The sequence below is a fragment of the Grammomys surdaster genome, unplaced genomic scaffold, assembly GCF_004785775.1.
Source record: "Grammomys surdaster isolate TR1022 unplaced genomic scaffold, NIH_TR_1.0 65, whole genome shotgun sequence".
Classification (NCBI taxonomy): domain Eukaryota; kingdom Metazoa; phylum Chordata; class Mammalia; order Rodentia; family Muridae; genus Grammomys; species Grammomys surdaster.
The window spans coordinates 16483820-16506331 of record NW_021604567.1 but is presented as its reverse complement, the minus strand read 5'-3'; the positions used below and the strand labels follow the sequence as shown (position 1 = coordinate 16506331).

Below are 22512 nucleotides of genomic sequence, written 5' to 3'. Positions count from 1 at the left end.
CTCTCCCATTGGTCCCCAGCTCCCTCTCCCCCCCAACACTCTCCCATTGGTCTCCAGCTCCCTCTCCCATCCCACACTCTCCCATTGGTCCCCAGCTCCCTCTCCCGTCCCACACTCTCCCATTCCGTTTGGGAACAAGTTTATTAGAGTAGTGTTTCGGCAGTTTCCAATAAGTTTATAATGATTTATAGTAAACATCTTCTAAAATCTGTGTTGTCTGATTTGTTGTGTGTGTTTAGGAGGTAATTCCTCACATGGCTAAGGAGTATGGATTCCAGTATGAACTTGTCCAGTATAAGTGGCCACACTGGCTTCATCAACAGACTGAAAAGCAACGGATCATCTGGGGCTACAAAATCCTTTTCCTTGACGTCCTTTTCCCACTGGCTGTGGACAAGGTCATCTTTGTTGATGCTGACCAGGTGACAAGAGTGACTCCTTTTATACTAAAGCTTGCTTTGCATCTCACTGAACATGAACGTACGGATTTGCATTCTCATTTACTGTCACTGTTGCTTCTTAAACATCACAATGTAATCATTCTAGCCACTAAGTCCCTTGTGTTTAAAACCACATGAGCAGAACATGGGCAGACTCGAAAGTGACGAGCAGCACCGTTTGCGTGGGACATGGCAGTTCCTATCTGAAACAGCCGTTATTGCTGTGTAGTTTGGCAAGTAAACATAGGATGTGTGTGTTATTCGTTAAAACAACAGCTCCATGCTCCTATGTGCGGTGAGCGGGTTTTGTTCTGAGCCGCTGACTTGCTGGGAAGGTTAGCAGTGAACATCTCTCCTGAGTCTGCCATCAGCAGTTTCCTTTGACAGTGAAACCATCAAGTTTCCAACTGTCTGTGACTTATTTAGAAAGGGCTCTAAATTTACCTGGAAAAAATTAAAAGCCACTTTAATTTCAAAATCTGAGTATATGAAAGCCGTAGCTATCTCATTAGCTCATCTCAGGACCTTTGTCATTATTAATCATGAAAATACTTGAAAAGGGTACAGAATTTCTAATACACTAATACTACAAAGTGAATGCATGGGATACAATCTACGTATCAAGGACAAAGGTGTATTTTCAAGTTCTATATTAGAATTTGCTTATAAGCACTGAGTGGGGCAGCATTTCTTTGTAAGTCCAGCACTTGAGAGAGAGAGAAAGGCCAGAGGAAGAGAGAGGTGAAGAGAGCCAGGAGACAGGGGGGGGGGGGGGGGCAACCTTCCCTTGGGGGGGGGGGGGGGATTGGGGCGTAGGAGATATGTAATTGTATAATAATAAAACATTTCCCAGTCTTAAGTCTAAGTCTCTGTACTTCAGTAGCTGACCTGCCTTCTGAGTTCCTCTGAGGCTAGACACTGTTTAGCACCTCATTGTAAAACAGCAGGAGATTAAATGAAAGAATTTATTGCTGGTGCTCCTGTCTCTGGTAAAGGTAAATCAGCCAGAAGCCTCTCTGGCTAACCTGATTAACTCTTTGCAAACCAGAGAGGAGGGAAAGGAAAAGAACTAAGATGGTTTATACAGACAAATATGCACAGACACATACACATTCAAGCACTCATACATCCCCCACACTCTGCCCGGGCCTGACTGTCTGTCACAGTAAATCCCACAAGTATTCATGCATGCGTACACATGTACACATATATACCTGCACACGCATATATAGACAGACAGACATATACAGATGGATGGGTGAGTGGGTGGGTGGATGGGGCAAATCTCCCCAAGCTAAACTATTCAACCAACAACTTTATTTCTTTTTTCTGGTCTTTTTATACCTTCTAAGACAAAAAGTTCTTTACAAAGTTACCTCAGAGATAAAGTGCTAAATAAAATGGGAGTTACAGAAGGATGTTGATATTGGTTAAGTTCAGATCAGTGTTTCATTGTATAAGCTCGTTATAAGTTCAAAGCGACCATTTTTACCTGGCCATGCCTATCGTAGTGCACACCTGTGGCTTGACCCTTGCACCTAAATGCTTTTTCCATGAACACAAACTTGCCCCAAGTCTATTTCTCTTCTTAGTGTGGTTCTGAAAGCTCATTGCATTTCGTATTATGCAGCCTTTACCTACTTACTATTCGGAGGAGTGGGCACATTCTGTTCTTGATTCGAACTTTATTCTGTCTTTATAGAAACTAAGACTTAAGACTATCTGTAAAGACTTTCTTCCTAAAATTATTTGAATCAAGCCAGGAATTCTATGGAACCATTATCTATTTATCCTTTAGCGTCACTAAAGACAGTGCATCTTCACAGGTGGGCAGAAACCTGCTCAAAAGGGTGGATCAATACCTAGTGATTGTTATATATTTAATAATAACAGGAAAAGCATACTAATAGCAGGAAACTCCTGGACCTTTCCTATTGGAGCAAATCCATTGTAGATTTTTATCCAATGGGGACTCATCTCAGGAGGATCACCTGCTAGGTTTTAGCTTCTCTTTGTTGGCTCCTGACAGAAAACAGGACATCACTCACCCTCCCATGCTACTATGCTGTTCCTCTTCATTTCAGTTACTACAGTAGAGGCCTTAATTCGGGAAAGGCAAGCATAGCAGTGAACAAGCTCTGCAATGTGTGTCATGTGTGTCATGTGTGCCATGTGCACCATGGGCCAGAGAGATGACTCAGCAGGTAAAGGCTGTTGTCATGCACAAACCTAGCATGACCTGCTCAATCCCTGAAACCCAAGTAAACCTCCATCCTCAGGCAAGCACACACACAGGCTAGAGGAAGAAAAAAGTTCAAAAAGTAAGATTTTAAAGTAAAATTCTCTTACCTTCCCTCAACATTTTCACTAGTATTCTTTCAGCAAGCGTGAGAAAATTGAAAGGTAAAACACAGGGCAGGAGAGAGGAGAAAGACTTTGTTTCTCTTGCCTAAGACCCACAGTCAGCAACTCCAGTTCCTGACCATCCAGCGCCCTCTGCTGGTCTCTATGGGCATTGCACCACATGGCACACAGACATAACCTGCAGTCAAACATTCATACACATTAAATAAATGGTTTTTTTAAAATGAAAAATTAAAATACATTAACATTTTAATTAATCTACTTTTCAAATCAATACTTACTTTATGATTCAAATTAATATGTTTCAGTATAAATTCATACATAGAAGAACTAAGTATTGTATGCTTTTGTGATAGTTAACCCCTTCCCAAAACATGTTCTATGAACTACCTTGCCTATAAATGATATGACTAGGTATTTCTACTGGTAAGACCACAATTATACAGGTAAAGTTTGTTTCTTTTAATTTGTAAGAACAAGGAGGAAAAATTAATGTGTGATAAATTTATGTGGTGTGATATGCGGGAAATGCACCTTCTGTTTCTGTGCACTGAGGCAATAACTTGAAATTCACATGGAAAGAGTTTATGCTTCTGTGCAGTCTGCACTGTGCAGAGACACTGTTCTCATTGCTTAGATTGTGAGACATGACCTGAAAGACCTTCGAGATTTTGATCTGGGTGGAGCTCCTTATGGATACACTCCATTTTGTGATAGTCGCGCTGAAATGGATGGATATCGTTTCTGGAAAACAGGATATTGGGCATCACATCTTTTAAAAAGGAAATACCATATCAGGTAAGGGAGTGCGTGTTCTTCTTCATGACTGGTCATCATGTACATTCAACTCATAAATGAGTCTGTGCATCTGTGAAGTCCCTGGTGTACATGAACTCATAAGAGTTCTCTCACAATCCCCACACCCTGTTGTCACTGTTTAGGTCTGGTAGCTAAGGCCATCCATACTTCACTGACCTGCTCAGGCTTTCCTTGCCTAGTACTTAGTTGAACCAAGAGTTAGAACCAGATGATACAGATGATACTGTGGGAGTGTGCACTAACAGCTGCAGGAAGAAGTTTGGTTTGTCCATGATAAAGTGCAGATGCCATCTTCTGGCAGTTGCTTGTTTGTAGGGATATGAGTTTCATGAAAACCTGGAAATGTTTGAGATGACGCTAAAATATATAGGTCTTACCATGGTTATACAAACCCTCAAAGTCTACAAAAATACCATAACACTGGACTCAAATTTATGAGAGAAATGTTTGTTAGGTTCTAAGGTATCCATCCTAGTGTGCTTTCTATTGCTGTGGTAAACACCATAACCAAAACTACTCAAGGAGGAAAGAAAAGGGTTTGTGTGATTTTGCTGCTTACAGTCCGTCATAAAGGGAAGTCTGGACGGGAACTCCAGGCAGGAACCTGGAGACATGAACTGAAGCAGCGACCAACAGGGAACCACTGCTTCTTAGCTCATTCTCCATAGCTTGCTTGTATACCCACAAACCACCTGCACAGGGAAAGCACCACCCACAGGGGTCTGGACATTCCTACATCAATCGGCAATCAAGAAGATGCACCCCAGACGTGCTCACAGACCAGTCTGATGGAGGCGTTGCCTCGGTCATTGCCTCTTCCCAGGTATGACTGGGAAGTCTCAAGTCAACCATGAGACTGAGCAACAAACCCATGTAGGCACCACCACTGCTGTAGAGGAAGGAGAAGAGCTACAGAAGCCACACAGACTAAAAGGAGTGTTCCTTTTTCAGTGCCTTGTATGTGGTAGATCTGAAGAAGTTCAGGAGGATTTCAGCAGGTGATAGGCTCCGGGGCCAATACCAAGCTCTTAGCCAGGATCCAAACAGTCTTTCCAACCTAGATCAGGTAAGTAAACTTTTATGACAAGTTTTAATGACTAAATATTCATTTGTGTGTATAAAATGTTTCAGTATCCTTTATGTTGAGTAATTAATTAAAATGGCTGCTGGTCAAGCCGACTATCTAAGCTGTGGCGGCTCTGCCTAGCTCAGCCGCCATGTTTCTCAGCCGGAGGCCACGTGCACACTGCAGCTAGAAACAGCCAGCCAGAAACACCAGCCCTGCCACCCATGAGATGCCAGCATGGGAGATGGCTCTGCCAGTCTTCCACACTGTCTCCGAAAGGATGGGCATTGCCCAGACCATCCTGCCATCCATGTGGGCCCAATAGAAAGATGAGACTCTAATGCTTAAAGATTAATCAAAGGCTTATATATTTGGTAATGATCAGTAACAAGATACCCATACAATCAGAAGTGTAACCCAATACCCAACCTAGATATACCAACTACCTTTGACTGCTACAGACACGTGAACATCCAAGTCCATGTTCCCCTCTCCCTCTCCTCCCTCTCCCTTTCCTAGCTCCTCCTCTTCCTTCTCTTCCTCTCCTTACTCCTCCCACCTTAGGTCCTCCTACACCTTTATACAAACAAAGTTGTTTCTTTACCACATCCTTTACAAACTTGTTCTCTTTATACAAATACCTCTACTTACGCATAGCTTCCAATTTGAAGCTCAGAATATTTCTTGTTCTAGCACTTTTCCCTTCCCAAATCTACTCCTCCTTCTCTGCTACGTGTCCTATGTCCTTCTCTGTGACCTGTCCCATGTCCTTCTCTGTGACCTGTCCCATGTCCTTCCTTCTCTGTGACCTATCCCATGTCCTTCTCTGTGACCTGTCCCATGTCCCTCTCTGTGACCTGTCTCATGTCCCTCTCTGTGACCTGTCCCAGGTCCTTCCTTCTCTCTGACCTATCCCATGTCCTTCTCTGTCACCTGTCCCATGTCCTTCTCTGTCACCTGTCCCATGTCCTCTGTCACCTGTCCCATGCCCTTCTCTGTCACCTGTCCCATGCCCTTCTCTGTCACCTGTCCCATGTTGTCGCATCCACCCTCGACCAGCAAGGAAGACGCAACGCACAAGCTCTTCTCCAAGCAGTTTATTCAGGACCCTTGAACAATCTTCTAACTGACGGCCCCGGGGGAAGCGTCTCCCAGGCTTAAGTACTCTAGGACTAGCCAACCCCCGTCTGCCACGTGGCAACAGCAGATAGGTACACACACACACACACACACACACACACACACACACACACACACACGGAGACAAGCCAGATCAACTGCCACAGCCAAATAAGGAGTTGTTTACTCCTAAGAGTCCTCGCCAGCAGGTGGCGGAAGGCGGAGACCGGTGCCATCTTAAGGGCACAGCACTATGCGGCTCTCCACAGTTCCCCCTTTTTGTTTTTATACAAAACAGGTGAGAGTAGAGGTCTGATCTCAGAAAGAACAACGGACATTGTACTAGCCCTCCCTGAGCATCCCTGCCCAGGCAGTGTTAGATCCGTCCAGTGCCGATTTTTGCTGAGGTGGGAACAATGGTGGGACAGGTTGGGGGAAAGGACGGCACTAACCCGCATCAGACTTGCTCCCCTTGAGGCTGCTAGCAGCAGACAGCATACCTCAAGTGCAGTGCTTAGCCTCGCAACCTGAACGTGATGACTCAAGGCTTGATGGCTGCCAGCCAAGCTTGGGGGGACTGTCCGGCCTCAAAGGCTGCAAAGGCTTGGATAATCATGGCTGCATTCCATTTTTGTGTAACCCTAACCTTGCAAATAAACCACAGGCAGATAGAGGAGGCTAGCACCATGAGTATCGCCAAGGATCCTAAACCCGCCCACTTGGTCAAGAGGAAGATGTCACGAAGCAGGGGTTCTCTAGATGCCTCCGGCTCCCTCAGTCTCTAACCCTGGTGTCACTGTCACCATCATCATCTCGAGCCTCAGGAGGGTCTTCATGGCGAACCTTCCGCACCAGGCGCTCAGGCATCCACACTGGATCTTGCTGGTCCTGAGGAAAAACACAAACAGAACCTCGTGCCCATGTCAGCACGGGATCAGGCCCTCGCCAGGAGCCCATTAGGACATCTTTCCATTTTACCATGCTTCTAGAGGGGCCATGAGAATTCTGATGTCTGTCTGCAGCTGAGTGGCCGTGGACATCCAAATTTTAAAAATTTAGGGTAAATAAGGCTAACGATATTCTCTCCTTGGGGGCACGGCCTTGTCCTACTCCCCCTTTTTGTTTTTGTAGGCATTCTTTTAAGGTGCGATGAGCACGTTCCATAATACCCTAGCCTTGAGGGTTATATGGTAAGCCATGGTTTAGGTGTATCTCCATTTGTTTGCAAAAGGATGTGAATGCATTGGCCGTATAGCCTGGCCTATTATCTGTTTTCAACTGCTGAGGTTTCCCCCATGCCGCCCAAGCTTCCAGACAATGTCCTATGACATTGCGAGCCTTTTCCCCACTTAAACGAGTGGCATGTATGATGCCTGAACAGGTGTCAACAGACACATGGACATATTTTAGGGTCCCGAACTCTGATATATGAGTGACATCCATTTGCCAGATCTTGAGTGGCAATAGCCCCCTAGAGTTCACTCCCACACCCTGAGGGTGATGGTGAATCACGCACTGAGGACACTCCAGAACCACCTGTCTGGCATCTGCTCTAGATAAGTGAAATTTTTGTTGTAAGGTTTTTGCATTCACATGAAATGACTGATGGAACTGTCTTGCCTGCTCCAATGATGAGCTTAAGAGAATACATTCCATCCTTGTCCATCGGTCGACTTTATCATTGTTTTCGCTCAACAGTCCAGGCAGGCCTGTGTGTGCTCTAATATGTTGAATATGAAAGCATCTCTTTCTCTGCCAAATTAAATCTTGTAATTCTTGTAATAAGGCACACACCATGCTGCTACGCTTAAGAGGGCCAGCTACTTCTAAAATTCTTACTGCATTAACAACATAGGCCGAATCAGAAATCAAATTAAATGCAAAGTGACAATTTCTAAACACCTCTACAACAATCTTTAATTCCACAATTTGAGGTGAACCCGGTTGAAAATGACATAGTACCAGTTCCTGGTCCTCTATCATATAGGCCCCGCAACCTGTTTTGGAGCCATCAATAAATATATTTGGTGCTCCCTTAAGGGGATGTGCAGAGGTGATCTTTGAAAAAAATCACAGGATGCTCTTTAAAAAATGACAGCAAAGGATGTTTGGGATAATGATTATCAATCATACCACTGAAGCTGCACTGCAATATAGCCCAGTCATCTACAGTTCCGCACAAGATCTTAACTTGAGAACTAGAGAAAGGCACTATTATACCAGCAGGAACAGCTCCAAAAAACTGCAGGCATTGCTGAACACCATTCAAGGCTAGAGCAACTGCAGTGGGGTAACGTTCTATGGACTTATTTGGAGAAACCTTTGAATAGATCCATAATAATGGACCTTCTTGCCATAACAACCCTGTAGGCTGGCCATAGGTGGCAAATATGCACAAAACAATGGGTTGACCCTCTTGCCATCTCTGCAGAAAGGCACTTTGTAACCTTCCCTCTACCTTGCATAAGGCCTTTCTTGCCTCTTCTGTTAATTATCTAGGAGAATCAAGAGCCAAGTCACCATTTAAAATATTATACAACGGTTTCAATTCATAATTTGGCAGCTTCAAATAATTGCGTACGCAATTAATATCCCCTAACAACTGTTGAAAATCATTTAGAGTCTTTAAATTGTCCTTTCTCAACTCGATCTTTTGAGGTATTATTTTCTCAGACCCGATTTTCACTCCCAAATAGTTAACTATCTTTTCCTTCTGTACCTTCTCAGGGGCTATAAACAATCTTTTCTTTGCCAACGCTTTAACTAAATCAATATAAGCTTTATCCAAAACCTCATTTGATCTTGCTGCTCACCACACCTCTGGGCAAAATGAACGTCCCGAGCCTCCAATAGGGGCGCTTGGGGCATTATATGGCAGAGGAGTTGGAGGCACTACCCCTGGTAGCCCCGCAGTTGTCTCTGGGTCTTTGTCTACCTCCCTTTTCTTCTTTCCTTCTTTCAGAGAGTGTTTCTCTACCTTTTCAATCAGAGCTTGAAGCTCCTCATCAGTATCTGACCAGTCTGTGTCAGAATCCTCCTTCCCGCTTGACTTAACTGAGCGCTCCTCTTTCAGCATTTCCAGGGCAGTTTGTCCCTCCTCTACTGCCCTACAGCACCTCTGATCCTCCAAACAGTTCCTGATAAGCTTCCACACAGGTCTGACCCCTGACTTGAGCGTTCCCTGACCCCATGCAAAGTCTAGATCCTTTCCCAGTTTATCCCAACAAGCGATAGTTAAATTACCAGGTGACCAGGGTTGGGTCCCCAGCACTTACAGTAGTGGCCTATAACTGTCTATAACTCCAGTTCCAGGCAGTCTGGTCCCCTCTTCTGGCCTCAACAGGCACCAAGCACACCTGCAGAGTGCTCTTACCTACAGATAGACAAAGCACACATACACAGAAATAAAGATAAATATTTTTAAATTTAAAAATGAAGTAAGTAACAAGGGCAGACACATGTCAGCACTGTTTGTGTTGTATCCTGGTTCTGATAGTCAAGGGAGTAGAGAAGATGTGCCTGTGCCCAACAGGCCACACTGCCCCCAGCAAGCCATAGTGCCCCCAGCAGACCGCATTGCCCCCAGCAGGCCACAGTGCCCCCAGCAGGCCGCGGTGCCCCCAACATACCGCGGTGCCCCCTACAGGCCACAGTGCCAGTTCTCAGACCTTCCTCTTCGTCTGATTGTGGATATGTTCTAGGTCATGAGTTCATACATGATGTGACTCAAAATTATTAACCAAAGTTAGGCATAGCAATCTTAACATGTGGTGATATCTGAAATTGGATGAGATTTTATGATCATTTAAAGTCTAAATGACAACTTCATTCAGTCTCTAGCTTATTATTTTTTCCATAGGATCTTCCCAACAATATGATTTACCAAGTTGCCATCAAGTCTCTTCCTCAAGACTGGCTGTGGTGTGAGACCTGGTGTGATGACGAATCCAAACAGAGAGCCAAGACAATCGATCTGGTGAGGGCTGTGTCCTCATTTGCATCCGAGCTATACAGAAGGTTCACATTTGAGCATGTTGTTTTACAAGTCACATGGAACACACATAGCATTGCCTCACTTCTCTTGCTTAGTCTCTTACGCGTTCAGTACAGAGCTGTGCTCAGGGGCCCTCAGCTGCCTGCCGCAGGGGTGCTGATTGTAAGGACAGCAGTATAAAGGGAACCCATGACAAAGATAAATTCAAAAGAAAGTGTAAACGGAACATGTGAGACCCAGGGGAACTGTGAGAAGAGCATGTCTGTGAATCGTGGACAGAGAAAGAGAAAACCAGAGTTTTCAGTCAATTAATAAACTAGGGATAGAGAATAGACAAGACCAAAGGAGAACTTTACCACAGTATATTATAGTTAAAACCCTAAATACATAGCACAAAGAAAATATATGTATGCCTCAAGGGGCAAACACCAGTTTATTTATGAAAGCAGGCCTATCAGAATAAAAGCATATTTCTCAGAAGATACTTTAAAAACCATGAAGGCTTTGAACAATGTATTTCAATCTCTGGAAGGCCATAGCTGCCAAGCCAGAATAGCAAATCTGTCAAAACTGAAGGAAGGAGAAAAGCTTCTGCCATCTACTAGTCTACTAGAGAAGAAGGTAAACAGGTAAACAGAAGTTGGGAACACATCTTGAATCCTGAAGTCCTCCTGTTTGGTAGGAGTTGGTGAAGTCTATAACCACGTGTAAGAGGAGCTTTGGTTTGGATGGGCAGGTCTCTCCTAGCAGTAGCACACAGAGAAGGGAGGGACGGCATGAATTTTGGTGTTGACACAAATCAGCTCTTCTTTAGAAACACTTAAAAATTCAAGAGCATGGGGCTAGAGAGATGGCTCAGTAGTTAAGACAAGGTGGAAAACATCTACAATATTTGCCAAAATATCACAAGAATGGTCTCAGCCCTGTGGATAATATGTTGCCAGTACTGTTTCCTTCCAAAAGCTCCTGAGCTAGGGCTCCACCATCACATCCCTCCAGCACTGCTGTCTCCAGGACCCTACCACGAGGCCCAGCCAGTCCCACTTGCAATGTCCAACCACATTCTAATCCAAAGTCCCAAAGTGTTCCATACTTCTCCAAAAACCAGATAGGACAGGTTTGTCACTAACAGCCAGCCCCCTAGTACCAACCTCTGTCATACCTGTCTATGGCTGTGATAAGACACCATGATCAAGACAACTTACAGGGAAAAAAAAAGTATTTACTGGGATTTTATAGTTGCATAGGGTTAGAATCCATGACCATCATGGCATGGGGCATGACAGCAATCAGGCAGGCATGACGTTGGAGTGATAGCTGAGAACTCACATCTTGTTGCACAAGCACAAGACAGAGATAGCTAACTGGCAATGTTGTGGACTTTTGAATTCTCAGAGTCCATCCCCAGTGACCCCTCTGCTGACCAGGCCACCCCCTCCTCCATCTTTCCCAAACAGTTGCACCTATGAGGAACCAAGCATTCAACTAGGTGAGCCTATGGGGCCATTCTCATTCAAACCACCACATGAGCTCAACAGAAAGAGCAAAGCCCCTGGTAGGAGGGAGGGTCTTGGGAAATCGGGTACCACTGAGCTGCTGGTCAGGGCATTTTCTTAAAGGACATATGACAGAAACTCAGAAGAGTCATATAGAAGGACTGTGTTCTGGTTTGCCAGGTTGGCCCACAAGCTGCCTCCTCTCAGTTTCTGTCACCTCCTCACTTAGAACTCCAGGCAAGGGTGAGCAATAACATAGAACTCTCAGGCATCCCTGACCTCCAGCCAGGGCATTTTCAGAACAGCCGCTTTGGGCTTGCTTCCCTGGCTAACCATGTTCTATCTCCTGTATCTATTTCTATCTATCTGTAGTAGCCTGAAGCACACTATTGTGTCACTAGGATCTGAGTCCAGACTTTCTCCAGTCTTTGTGATCCCCGTTGAAAGAATTTGGACCAGACTCACAGTGTCATATAGATTATTGTGGAATAGAGCAAGGACACTCTTCAGTAGGCAAGAGTAGACAGTTGCCAGAGAAAGTATTGCTCCAGTCTACACAGTAAGCATGGTTTGTATTATGTTTCCTGAGCTGTAGACCATATTAGATCTGTCTTAGAGCAGGAAGGGACAGACACAGTGGTGCGATGCATGCCGTAGCAGAGTGTGTCATTGTTCTTTACCAGAAAAGTTCCTGGTACGTTCTATTCTCAGACTTATAATCAGTAAGTAAATTCATGTTGTTCTGGTCCTTCCTTTCTCAGGCTTTGACTATAAAGGAGTGGACAGGCCAGCCCCCAGCCTCAATGCCCTTCAGTCTGGCTAGTGTCTAGCCAACCAGTACACAGGGGGCTGTGCTGTTCATAATTGCATTATATCACATCTGCCCTCGAGACATACTCAGGACCCCAGTATCTCCTGTGTCCTGGAATGTGCTCTGTTGTGGTTTCTGGTTTACTAACTGTTTGTGTTTGAATTGTAGTGCAATAATCCCAAAACAAAAGAACCCAAGCTAGAAGCCGCTGCAAGGATTGTCCCAGAATGGGTCAAATATGATACAGAAATCCGGACGCTATTAGATCATCTTGAAAATAAGAAGAAAAGTGCAAGTAAGTGCTTGCCCTGCAGCAACATGTGCTATCTATGCTGTGCTGATCAACTCAGGCTGGGTCACAGGCTGGTCTTAGAGAAGCCATGAGTGGACAGTTGGTACTTCATTAAGAAAGTGTACCATGTGATTGGGATCTCATTTTAGGAACTGGAGAGAGGGCTCAGCAAAGTTCGCCCACAAGCTGCCCCTGCAGGGCACTCAGGTCCAGTCCCCAGCATCCACACGGCGGTCCACAGCCGTCTGTAACTTGATGGACACTGATCGTTCACATGGCACACACATGTATATGCAGGGAAAATGCACATAAAAAAGAAAATGAACAAGTCTAATACAAATCTAATACAAATAAAAATTAAATTTTTTATTTTACATAGACTAAACTCATAGGTTTCATTAAAATGTATATTATATATACTAATGGCTTTCTCTACAACATTTAAGCACATTTAAGACAGACTATAGCTTTAATTCACATATGTATGTCAATGGGTAGTGTATTTACTAAACCAGAGGATAGAAACAAAGGAAATTTTATTTCTAAGCTTATTCTGAATTTTCCAAATGTGAAAGCCCAAACAAGCCCTCAAAACAATAAAAAAAAAAGTAAGTCACACAAAGCTCACAATAAAACCTTACCTCCTACCTTGAGAATTTTCATTTCTGACCCAGGCTTCCCTTGTTCCGTCCTAATATCCTTAAATTGAGTTGAATGTCTTGGACTAGATTTTCTTCCACTTATATTTAAAAGTTGCCATTACCTTGACATTTTTTCACCCAAAATAATCATTCAGCAAACGTGTTTATCTTTCTAGGAGTTTATTAACTTCACCCAGAAGATCTAATGTGTGCCATGTTGTTGCAAATTAATACTTATTCTCTCATACAGTACACTTCAGCCGCAGCCTCCCCTCCCCTGACTCCTCCCAGACTCTACACACACACACCCAGGTACACTTCAGAAAAGAAAGACCTCCCAGGGATGTCAACTGAACAGGCATAGCAAGATGCAGGAAGACTCAGCACCTCCCCTCTTAATTACGTCTGAGGAGGTAACCCAATAGGAGGGAAAAGGTCCCAAGAACAGGCAGGAGTCAGAGACACCCCCACATGTACCCCCAGTGTTAGGAATCCCACAGTAAGACCAAGCTACAGGAAGGTAACATATACAGAGGACGTAGATGAGACCTATGCAGGCTCTGTGATTGGAGCTTCCATCTCTATGAGCCCTAGTTAGCTGATTCTGTTGACCATGTTGTCCTGGTGTCCTCAGCCCCTCTGACTCTACACTCCTGCCACCCCTTGGTTCTGAGTGTCTGGTCTGCCCCTACCAGCTATTGGAAGAACCCTCTGATGACATTTGGGGTAGGTACTGATCTGAGTGTAGCAGGGTATCATTAGGAACCCTTTCACTGACTTTTTAACCAGTCATATTTGGCTCTGCTCTAGGTCTCTGGGCCATCCAGGTTCCAGTTCCTTGACATCCAGGCAGTTTTAGGCATGGGCTCCCACTCATGGTGTGGGCCTCAAGTTAGACCAGTCATTGGTAAGCCATTTCCTCAAGCTCTGAGCCACCATTGCCCCAGCACATCTTGTAAGCAGGACAGGGTCAAAGGTTTTGTAGCTGGTTAGTGTCCCAGTGGCCTGATTACAGAAGATGGCTGGTTTGGGTTCCATGTCCCCAATTACCAGGAGTGGTGACTAGAGTCACCCTCATGGATTCCAGGGAGTTTCTATTACACCAGTTTTCACATTGCCCCCCCAATCTCCCCAATTGTAGTCATTTCTCCCAAGACTCTCCTTCTACTCCTCCCCCTGCACCAGACCCCTCATCCCTACCCACCTGAATCCCACCTGTGAAATATATTCTATTCCTTCTTCCCAGGGAGGTCCTTGTCCCCCCGAGCCCTCCTGGTTACTCATCCTCTCTGAGTCTGTGGGTAGAAGCATGATTACCCTGTACCTCATAGCTAATATCCACTTATAAGTGAGGACAGACCATGTTTGTCTTTCAGGGTCTGGGTCACCTCACTCGATGAGTTTTTCTTTTTTTACTGGATATTTTATTTATTTACATTTCTTTGTTATAATATTTTTATTGGATATTTTATTTATATTTCAGAAGTTACCCCCTTTCCCCACTTCTCCTCCACCCAGGAACCCCATCCCATCCCCCCTCCTCCTGCTTCTATAAGGATGTGCCCCCACCCACCTACCCACTCCTACCTCCCCAGCCTTGAATTCCCCCACACTGAGGAATCCAGCCTTCATGGGATCAAGGATCTCCTCTCGCACCTTTGCCGGACAAGGCCATCCTTCCATACATATACAGCTGGAGCCATGGATCCCTCCCTAAGTGCTCCCAGACTGATGGTTTAGAACCTGGGGGCTCTGGTTGGTTGGTATTGTTGCTTTCCCCATGGGGCCACAAACCCCTTCAGCTCCTTCAGTCTTCTCTCTAACTCCTCCATTGGGGACCCCGTGATCAGATCAATGGTTAGCTGTGAGCATCCCCCTCTGTATATGTCAGGGTCTGGCAGACCTCTAAGGAGACAGCTATATCAGGCTCCTGTCAGCATTCACTTCCTGGCATCCACGTCAGCATCTGCCTTTGGTGACTGCACATGGGATGGATACCCAGGTGGAATGGTCTCCAGACGACCCCTCCTTCAGATTCTGTCCCACACTTTGTCTCCATATTTATTCCCATGAGTATTTTGTTACTCCTTCCAAGAAGGACGGGAGCACCCACACTTTAGTCTTCCTTCTTCATGTGGTCTGTGAGTTGTATCTTGGGGTGTTGCGAGCTTTTGGGCTAATATTCAATTATTAGTGAGTGCATGCCATGTGTGTTCTTTTGTGATTGGGTTACCTCATTCAGGATATTTTCTAGTTCCATCCATTTGCCTAAGAATTTCACGAATTCATTGTTTTTAATAGCTTAGTAATACTCCATTGTGTAAATGTACCACATTTTCTGGATCCATTCCTCTGTTGAAGGGCATCTGGGTTCTTTCCAGCTTCTGACTAGTATAAATAAGGCTGCTATGAACATAGTGGTGCATATGTCCTTGTTATATGTTGGGGCATCTTCTGGGTATATGCCCAGGAGTGGTATAGCTGGGTCCTCAGATGATGCTATGTCCAATTTTCTGAGGAACTGCCAGACTGATTTCCAGAGTGGTTGTACCAGCTTGCAATCCCACCAACAATGGAGGAGTATTCCTCTTTCTCCACATCCTCGCCAGCATCTGCTATCACCTGAGTTTTTGATCTTAGCCATTCTGATTGGTGTGAGGTGGAATCTCAAGGCTGTTTTGATTTGCATTTCCCTGATGACTAAGGATGTTGAACATTTCTTTAGGTGCTTCTTGGCCATTCGAATTTCCTCAGTTGAGAATTGTTTGTTTAGCTCTGTACCCCATTTTTAATAGAGTTATTTGGTTGTGTGGAGTCTAATTTCTTGAGTTCTTTGTATATATTGGATATTAGCCCTCTATCAGATGGAGGATTGGTAAAGATCTTTTCCCAATCTGTTGGTTGCCATTTTGTCCTATTGACAGTGTCCTTTGCCTTACAGAAGCTTTGCAATTTTATGAGGTCCCATTTGTCAATTCTTGCTCTTATAGCATAAGCCATTGGTGTTCTGTTCAGGAACTTTTCCCCTGTGCCCAAGTATTTGAGGGTCTTCCCCACCTTCTCTTCTATTAGTTTCAGTGCATCTGGTTTTATGTGAAGGTCCTTTATCCACTTGGACTTGAGCTTTGTACAAGGAGATAAGAAAGGATCAATTTGCATTATTCTACATACTGACCTCCAGGTGAACCAGCACCATTTGTTAAAAATGCTGTCTTTTTTTCAACTGGATGGTTTTAGCTGCTTTGTCAAAGATCAAGTGACCATAGGTGTGTGGATTCATTTCCGGCTCTTCAATTCTATTCCATTGCTCTAAATGGAGAGAAACTTGAAGCAATCCCACTAAAATCAAGGGCTAGACAAGGCTGCCCACTCTCTCCCTACCTATTCAATATAGTACTTGAAGTCCTACCCAGAGCAATTAGACAACAAAAGGAAGTCAAAAAGATACAAATAGGAAAGGAGTAAATCAAAATATCACTATTTGCAGATGATATGATAGTATACTTAAGTGACCCCAAAACTTACACCAGAGAAACCTAATAAATAACTTCAGCAAAGTGGCTGGATATAAAATTAACTCAAACAAATCAGTAGCATTCTACTCAAAGGATAAACAGGCTGAGAAAGAAATTTGGGAAACAACAGTAGTCACAAATAATATAAAATACCTTGGTGTGACTCTAACCAAGCAAGTGAAAGATCTTTATGACAAGAACTTAAAGTCTCTGAAGAAAGAAATCAAAGATCTCAGAAGATGGAAAGATCTCCCATGCTCATGGATTGGCAGGATTAATATAGTAAAAATGGACATCTTGCCAAGAGCAATACACAGATTTAATGCAATCCCCATCAAAATTCTCACTCAGTTCTTCATAGAGTTAGAAAGAGCAATTCTCGGCAGGCAGTGGTGATCCACGCCTTTAATCCCAGCACTTGGGAGGCAGAGGCAGGTAGATTTCTGAGTTCGAGGCCAGTCTGGTCTACAGAGTGAGTTTCAGGACAGAGAAACCCTGTCTCAAAAAGTAAAAAAGAAAAAAAAAAGAGAGAGAGAGCAATTCTCAAATCCATTTGGAATAACAAAAAACCCAGGATAGCAAAAAATATTCTCAACAATAAAAGAATGATCTTTTCTAGTTCATTCATTTGCCTGATAATTTCATGATATCACATTTTTAACAGCTGAGTAATACTCCAGTGTGTAAATGAACCACATTTTTGTTTAATCCATTCTTCAGTTAAGGGACATCTAGGTTGTTTCCAGTTTCTGGCTATTATAAACAAAGCTGCTATGAGCATAGCTGAGCATCTTTGTGGTAGGATGGAAAGTCCTTCTACTACATGCCCAAGAATGGCATAGCTGGGTTTTGAGGTAGATGGAGTCCTAATTTTCTGAGGAACTGCCATATTAATTTCCGTAATGGCTGTATAAGTTTATACTCCCAGCAACTATGGCAGAGTGTCTCCTTTCTCTACACTCTCAACAGCATGTGCTGTCACTTGTGTTATTGGTCATAGCCATTCTGAGAGGTGTAAGTGGGATTGCAAAGTCATTTTGATTTGCATTTCCCCAATGGATAAAGATGTTAAACATTTCTTTGAGTGCTTCTTGGCCATTTGAGATTCCTCTGTTGAGGATTCTGTTTAAATCTATACTCCATTTTTTAATTGGATTATTTGATTTGTTGATGTCTAGTTTCTTGAGTTCTTTATATATTTTGGAAATTAGACCTCTGTTGGATATGGAGTTGGTAAAAATCTTTTCCCAATCTTAGGATGCCTCTTTGTCCAGTGATGATATCTTTTTTCCTTACAGAAGTTTTCAGTTTCATGATGTCCCATTTATTAATTGTTGATCATAGTGGCTGTGCTGTTCTCTTCAGGAAGCTGTCTCCTGTACCAGTGAGTTCAAGAGCATTCTTCACTTTCAGTTCTGTTAGATTCAGTGTCTGGTTGTAGACTGAGGTCCTTGATCCACTTAGACTTGAGTTTTGTGCAAGGTGATAGATATGATGTCTGAATTTTTCTATATGCAGACATCATTTGTCCAGCAGCATTTTTTTAAGATGTCTTTTTTCCCATTATATATGTGTGGCTTCTTTATCAAAAGTCTGGTGTCTATATGTGTGTGGACTTAATGTCTGTCTGGGTCTTTGATTTGATTCCATTGATCAGTGTCTGTCTTTATGCCAGTACCATGTGGTTTTTATCACTGTAGCTCTGTGGTACAACTTGAAATTGGGAATGATGAGGCCTCCAGCAGTTTTGTAACTGTTCAGGATTGTTTTAGCTATCCTGGGTTTTTTTGGTTTTCCATATGAAGTTGAGAACTGGCCTTTCAAGGTCTATAAAGAATTGTGCTGGAATTTTGATGGGTATTGTTTGAATCTGTAGATTGCTTTTGGTAGGATGGCCATTTTTACTTGGTAATCCTACAGATCCATGAGCAATGGAGAGCTATACATCTGAATTTTTTTCTTTCTTTTTTCAAAGACTCGAAGTTCTTGTCATACAGGTCTTTCACTTGCTTAATTAAAGTTACCCCAAGATATTTTATATTATTTGAGGCTATTGTAAAAAATGTTGTTTCTCTAATTTCTTTCTCAGTTTTGTTTGTCATTTGTGTATCAGAGGATACTGATTTATTTTGAGTTAGTCTTGTGTCCAGCTACTTTTCTGTAGGAATTCCCTGTGGAATTTTAAGGGTCACTTATGTATGCTATCATATTAACCACAAATAATGATACTTTGACTTCTTGTCTAATTTGTCTTCTCTCGATCTCTGTTTTTCTTATTTCCCTGACTAGAACTTAAAGTACTATATTGGGTAGTAGGTAAGAGTAGGCAGCCTTATCTTATTTCTGATTTTAGGGGAAATGCCTTTAGTTTCTCTCTATTTAATTTGATTTATAGGCTCTAGGATTGCTGCAAATTGCCTTTATTATGTTTTGATATGTTCTTTTTATCCTTAATCTCCCCAGGATCTTTATCATGAAGTGCTGTTAGATTTTGTCATTGGCTTTTCTGGTATCTAATGACATGATCATGTGGGATTTTTTTGTTTTTCTTTGTTTGTTTATATGGTGAATCATATGGACTGATTTTATTGTTTAATCAACTTTAGGATGAAGCTTACTTGATCTTAGTGAATTATCTTTTTGATGAGTTCTTAGATTTAATTTTACAATATTTTGTTGAGTGTTTTACATCTAGGTTTAAAAGGAAAATTGGTCTGTAACTCTCTTTCTTTGTTGAATTTATGTGTGGTTTGGATATCAGGGTTACTGTGGCTTTAGAAAATGAATTTGGCATTTGTAGTAAGAATTTTTGTCTCTTAAAAAAATGCAGAAGTATTATTTGCTTTAAGCCCAGGTGTGGGATATAGGGCTGCCTCAGACATCCACAGCAACTGTTGTGGATTTCCTTAGGTTCTAGCAGGGGTGTGATTTTGCCAGCTCAGATAGTTTTGTGGTTGTGGGATGTTTAGGGATTTTTTTAGATAGTATATAAATACTAGAACCCCAATAGGGGTTTGGTTTTGGTGATGAGTTGTTGGTTGGTTGCTTTTGGTTGCTGGTGGTTGCGGTTTGTTAAGTAGTTGTGTGCAAAGAAACAAGAAGAAGAAATTAGACATCCTGATAGGGAAGATCAAACTTGGCCTAAGGAACTCGACGCCCCTGTATTAGCAGGAGGTAGTCTAATGGCAATGTCACCCCTTTTGCCCACTATCCTTTTTCCTCTACTGCCTAGTGTTAGGGGATTGAAAAGTGGAAGAAAAGGGTAGAGAAAGGTGGAATTAAAAAGAACCGACAAAGTAGCCTAAAGACCAGCTTCAGATAATTCCCTTTCTGTTACTAGTTTGTGAAGTAATTTGAGGAGGGTTGGCATGAGCTCTTTGAAAGTTAGTAAAACTCTGTGCTAAAACTGACCCTCAGCCATCTTTATAAGTTAGTAAAACTCTGTGCTAAAACAGACCCTCAGCCATCTTTATAAGTTAGTAAAACTCTGTGCTAAAACAGACCCTCAGCCATCTTTATAAGTTAGCAAAACTCTGCTAAAACAGACCCTCAGCCATCTTTATAAGTTAGTAAAACTCTGCTAAAACGGACCCTCAGCCATCTTTATAAGTTAGCAAAACTCTGCTAAAACGGACCCTCAGCCATTTTTTTAGTTGGTAAACATTTAATGGCCGCTTCCTTCTTCTAGGATTTATGGGTCTATTTAAGTCGCTTCTCTGAAACTGATTTAACTTTAGTAAGTGGTGTCTATCAAGACAGTGTTCATTCCTTTTGAACTTTCCTATTTTGTGGAGTAGAAGCTTTTTTTTTTAAGTATGATCTAATTGTTTGGATTTCCTCAGTGTCTGTTGTTATGTTCCCTTTTAGTCTCTGATTTTGTTAATTTGTATATTCTTCTTCCAACTTTTAGTTTGGATAAGGATTTGGCCATCGTGTTGATTTTCTCAGAGAACCAAGTCTTTGTTTCATTGATTCTTTATATTGTTCTCTTGTTTCTGTTTCTTTGATTTCAGCCCTGAGTTTGATTATTTCCTGCCCTCTACTCCTCTTGGGTGTGCTTGCTTCTCTCTGTTCTAGGGTTTGCAGGCATTCTATTAAGGTTGCTGGTGGGAGAGCGCTCCAGTTTCTTTTGGAAGACACTCAGTGCTGTGAGCTCTCCTCTTAGCACCGCCTTCGCTGTGTCCCATAAATCTGAGTATGTTGTGTCTTCAGTTCATTTTCACTGAATTCCAGAATGTCTTTGATTTATTTCTGCCTTGATCCAGTAGTTATTCAGTAGAGAGTTCTTCAGTTTCCATGAGGTTGTAGGCTTTGCGTTCTTTCTCTTGTTGAAATCCAGCTTTAATCTGTGCTGGTGCCATAGGATGCGGAGGGTTATTTCAGTTTCTTTGTATCTATTAAGACTTGCTTTATGACTGAATATGTAGACAGTTTTGGAGAAAGTTTCATGAGGTGCTGAGAAAATGGTTATATTCTTTTGTTTTTGGTTGAAATGTTCTGTAAACACATTAGATCATTGTTTTGTAATGTCTGTTGGCTCCAATATTTCTGTTTCATTTTTGTCTGGATTCCATGTCCATTGGTGTGAGTGGGCTCCCAGTATCAGTGTGTGGGTGTCAAAAAGTGATTTTAAGGTTTAGCACTATTTGTTTTACAAAAGTGGGCATCCTTGCATTCAGGGCATAGATGTTAGGAATTCAAATGCTTGGATAGATTTTTTTTATGAGTATATAATATTCTTTTCCGATCTCTTATGATTGGTTTTTGCTTGAAACCTACTTTGTAAGATATTACACACTAATATCTAACAATAATATCCACTTTGTTAGATATTATTCTGTCTTTTTATTGGGGAATTGAGTTCACTGACATTAAGAGGTATCAATTACCAGTATTTGTTAAATCCTGTTATTTTGATGGCAGTGGCAATAGTGGTATGAGTGAGTGCGTGAGTGAGTGCGTGAGTGTGTGAGTGAGTGAGTGAGTGAGTGAGTGAGTGAGTGCATGTGTGAATGAGTGTGTGAGTGAGTGCGTGTGTGAGTGAGTGTGTGAGTGAGTGTGTGAGTGAGTGTGAGTGAGTGCATGAGTGCATGAGTGAGTGTGTGAGTGAGTGTGTGTATATACTTACTGACCGTTTGTATATCTTTACAGACATGATTGTTAAAATCTCTCCCCATCTTTGAATCAGTTTGGGGGGTGTTTGTTTGTTTGTTTTTTAGTGGTGATGGTTTTGGTTTTTTTGGGGGTTTTTTTGGGGGGGTTGGTTGGTTTTTGTCATTGAATTCTGAGAGTTCTATATTCAAGACTAACACTTTATCACACCTTATCACGTAATTTGTATTTCTTCCATCTTATAAAGTACATATTTCTTGAGAATGTGCTGTTTAATGCACAGATTTTAGGTGCATCTTTTGCTTTTCTTGTTTATGCCTTTGATTTCATTATGGGAGAAATTATTATCAGGCTCAACGTCATCAGCCTTTTCCGTGTTTTCCTTTAGCTCTTTAATGTATTTGAGTTAATTTTTGTATATGGAGTAAGACAGTGGCCAACATTGCTCTTTTGCATGGGGACATCCAGTTTCCCCACCATCATTTGCTGTAGAGGCTACCCTTCCTCACTGAGTGTCTGTCATGTTGTAGAGGCTATCCTTTCCACTGAGTGTCTGTTATGTTGTAGAGGCTATCCTTTCCACTGAGTATCTGTCATGTTGTAGAGGCTATCCTTCCTCACTGAGTATCTGTCATGTTGTAGAGGCTATCCTTTCCACTGAGTGTCTGTTATGTTGTAGAGGCTATCCTTTCCACTGAGTATCTGTTATGCTGTAGAGGCTATCCTTTCCACTGAGTATCTGTCATGTTGTAGAGGCTATCCTTTCCACTGAGTATCTGTTATGTTGTAGAGGCTATCCTTCCTCACTGAGTATCTGTTATGTTGTAGAGGCTATCCTTTCCA

At 42.6% G+C, this 22512-nt stretch overlaps 1 protein-coding gene across 1 annotated transcript in view; it reads left to right on the top strand.

The window, feature by feature from the left end:
• Uggt2 (UDP-glucose glycoprotein glucosyltransferase 2) overlaps window positions 1–22512 on the top strand; it is a 119614-nt gene that overhangs the window by 93138 nt on the left and 3964 nt on the right. The window contains exons 34-38 of the mRNA XM_028771534.1: window positions 240–422; window positions 3442–3602; window positions 4575–4689; window positions 9668–9784; window positions 12278–12404. Of these exons, the coding sequence (XP_028627367.1) occupies window positions 240–422; window positions 3442–3602; window positions 4575–4689; window positions 9668–9784; window positions 12278–12404 (703 nt within the window). The remainder of the gene's footprint in view (window positions 1–239; window positions 423–3441; window positions 3603–4574; window positions 4690–9667; window positions 9785–12277; window positions 12405–22512) is intronic.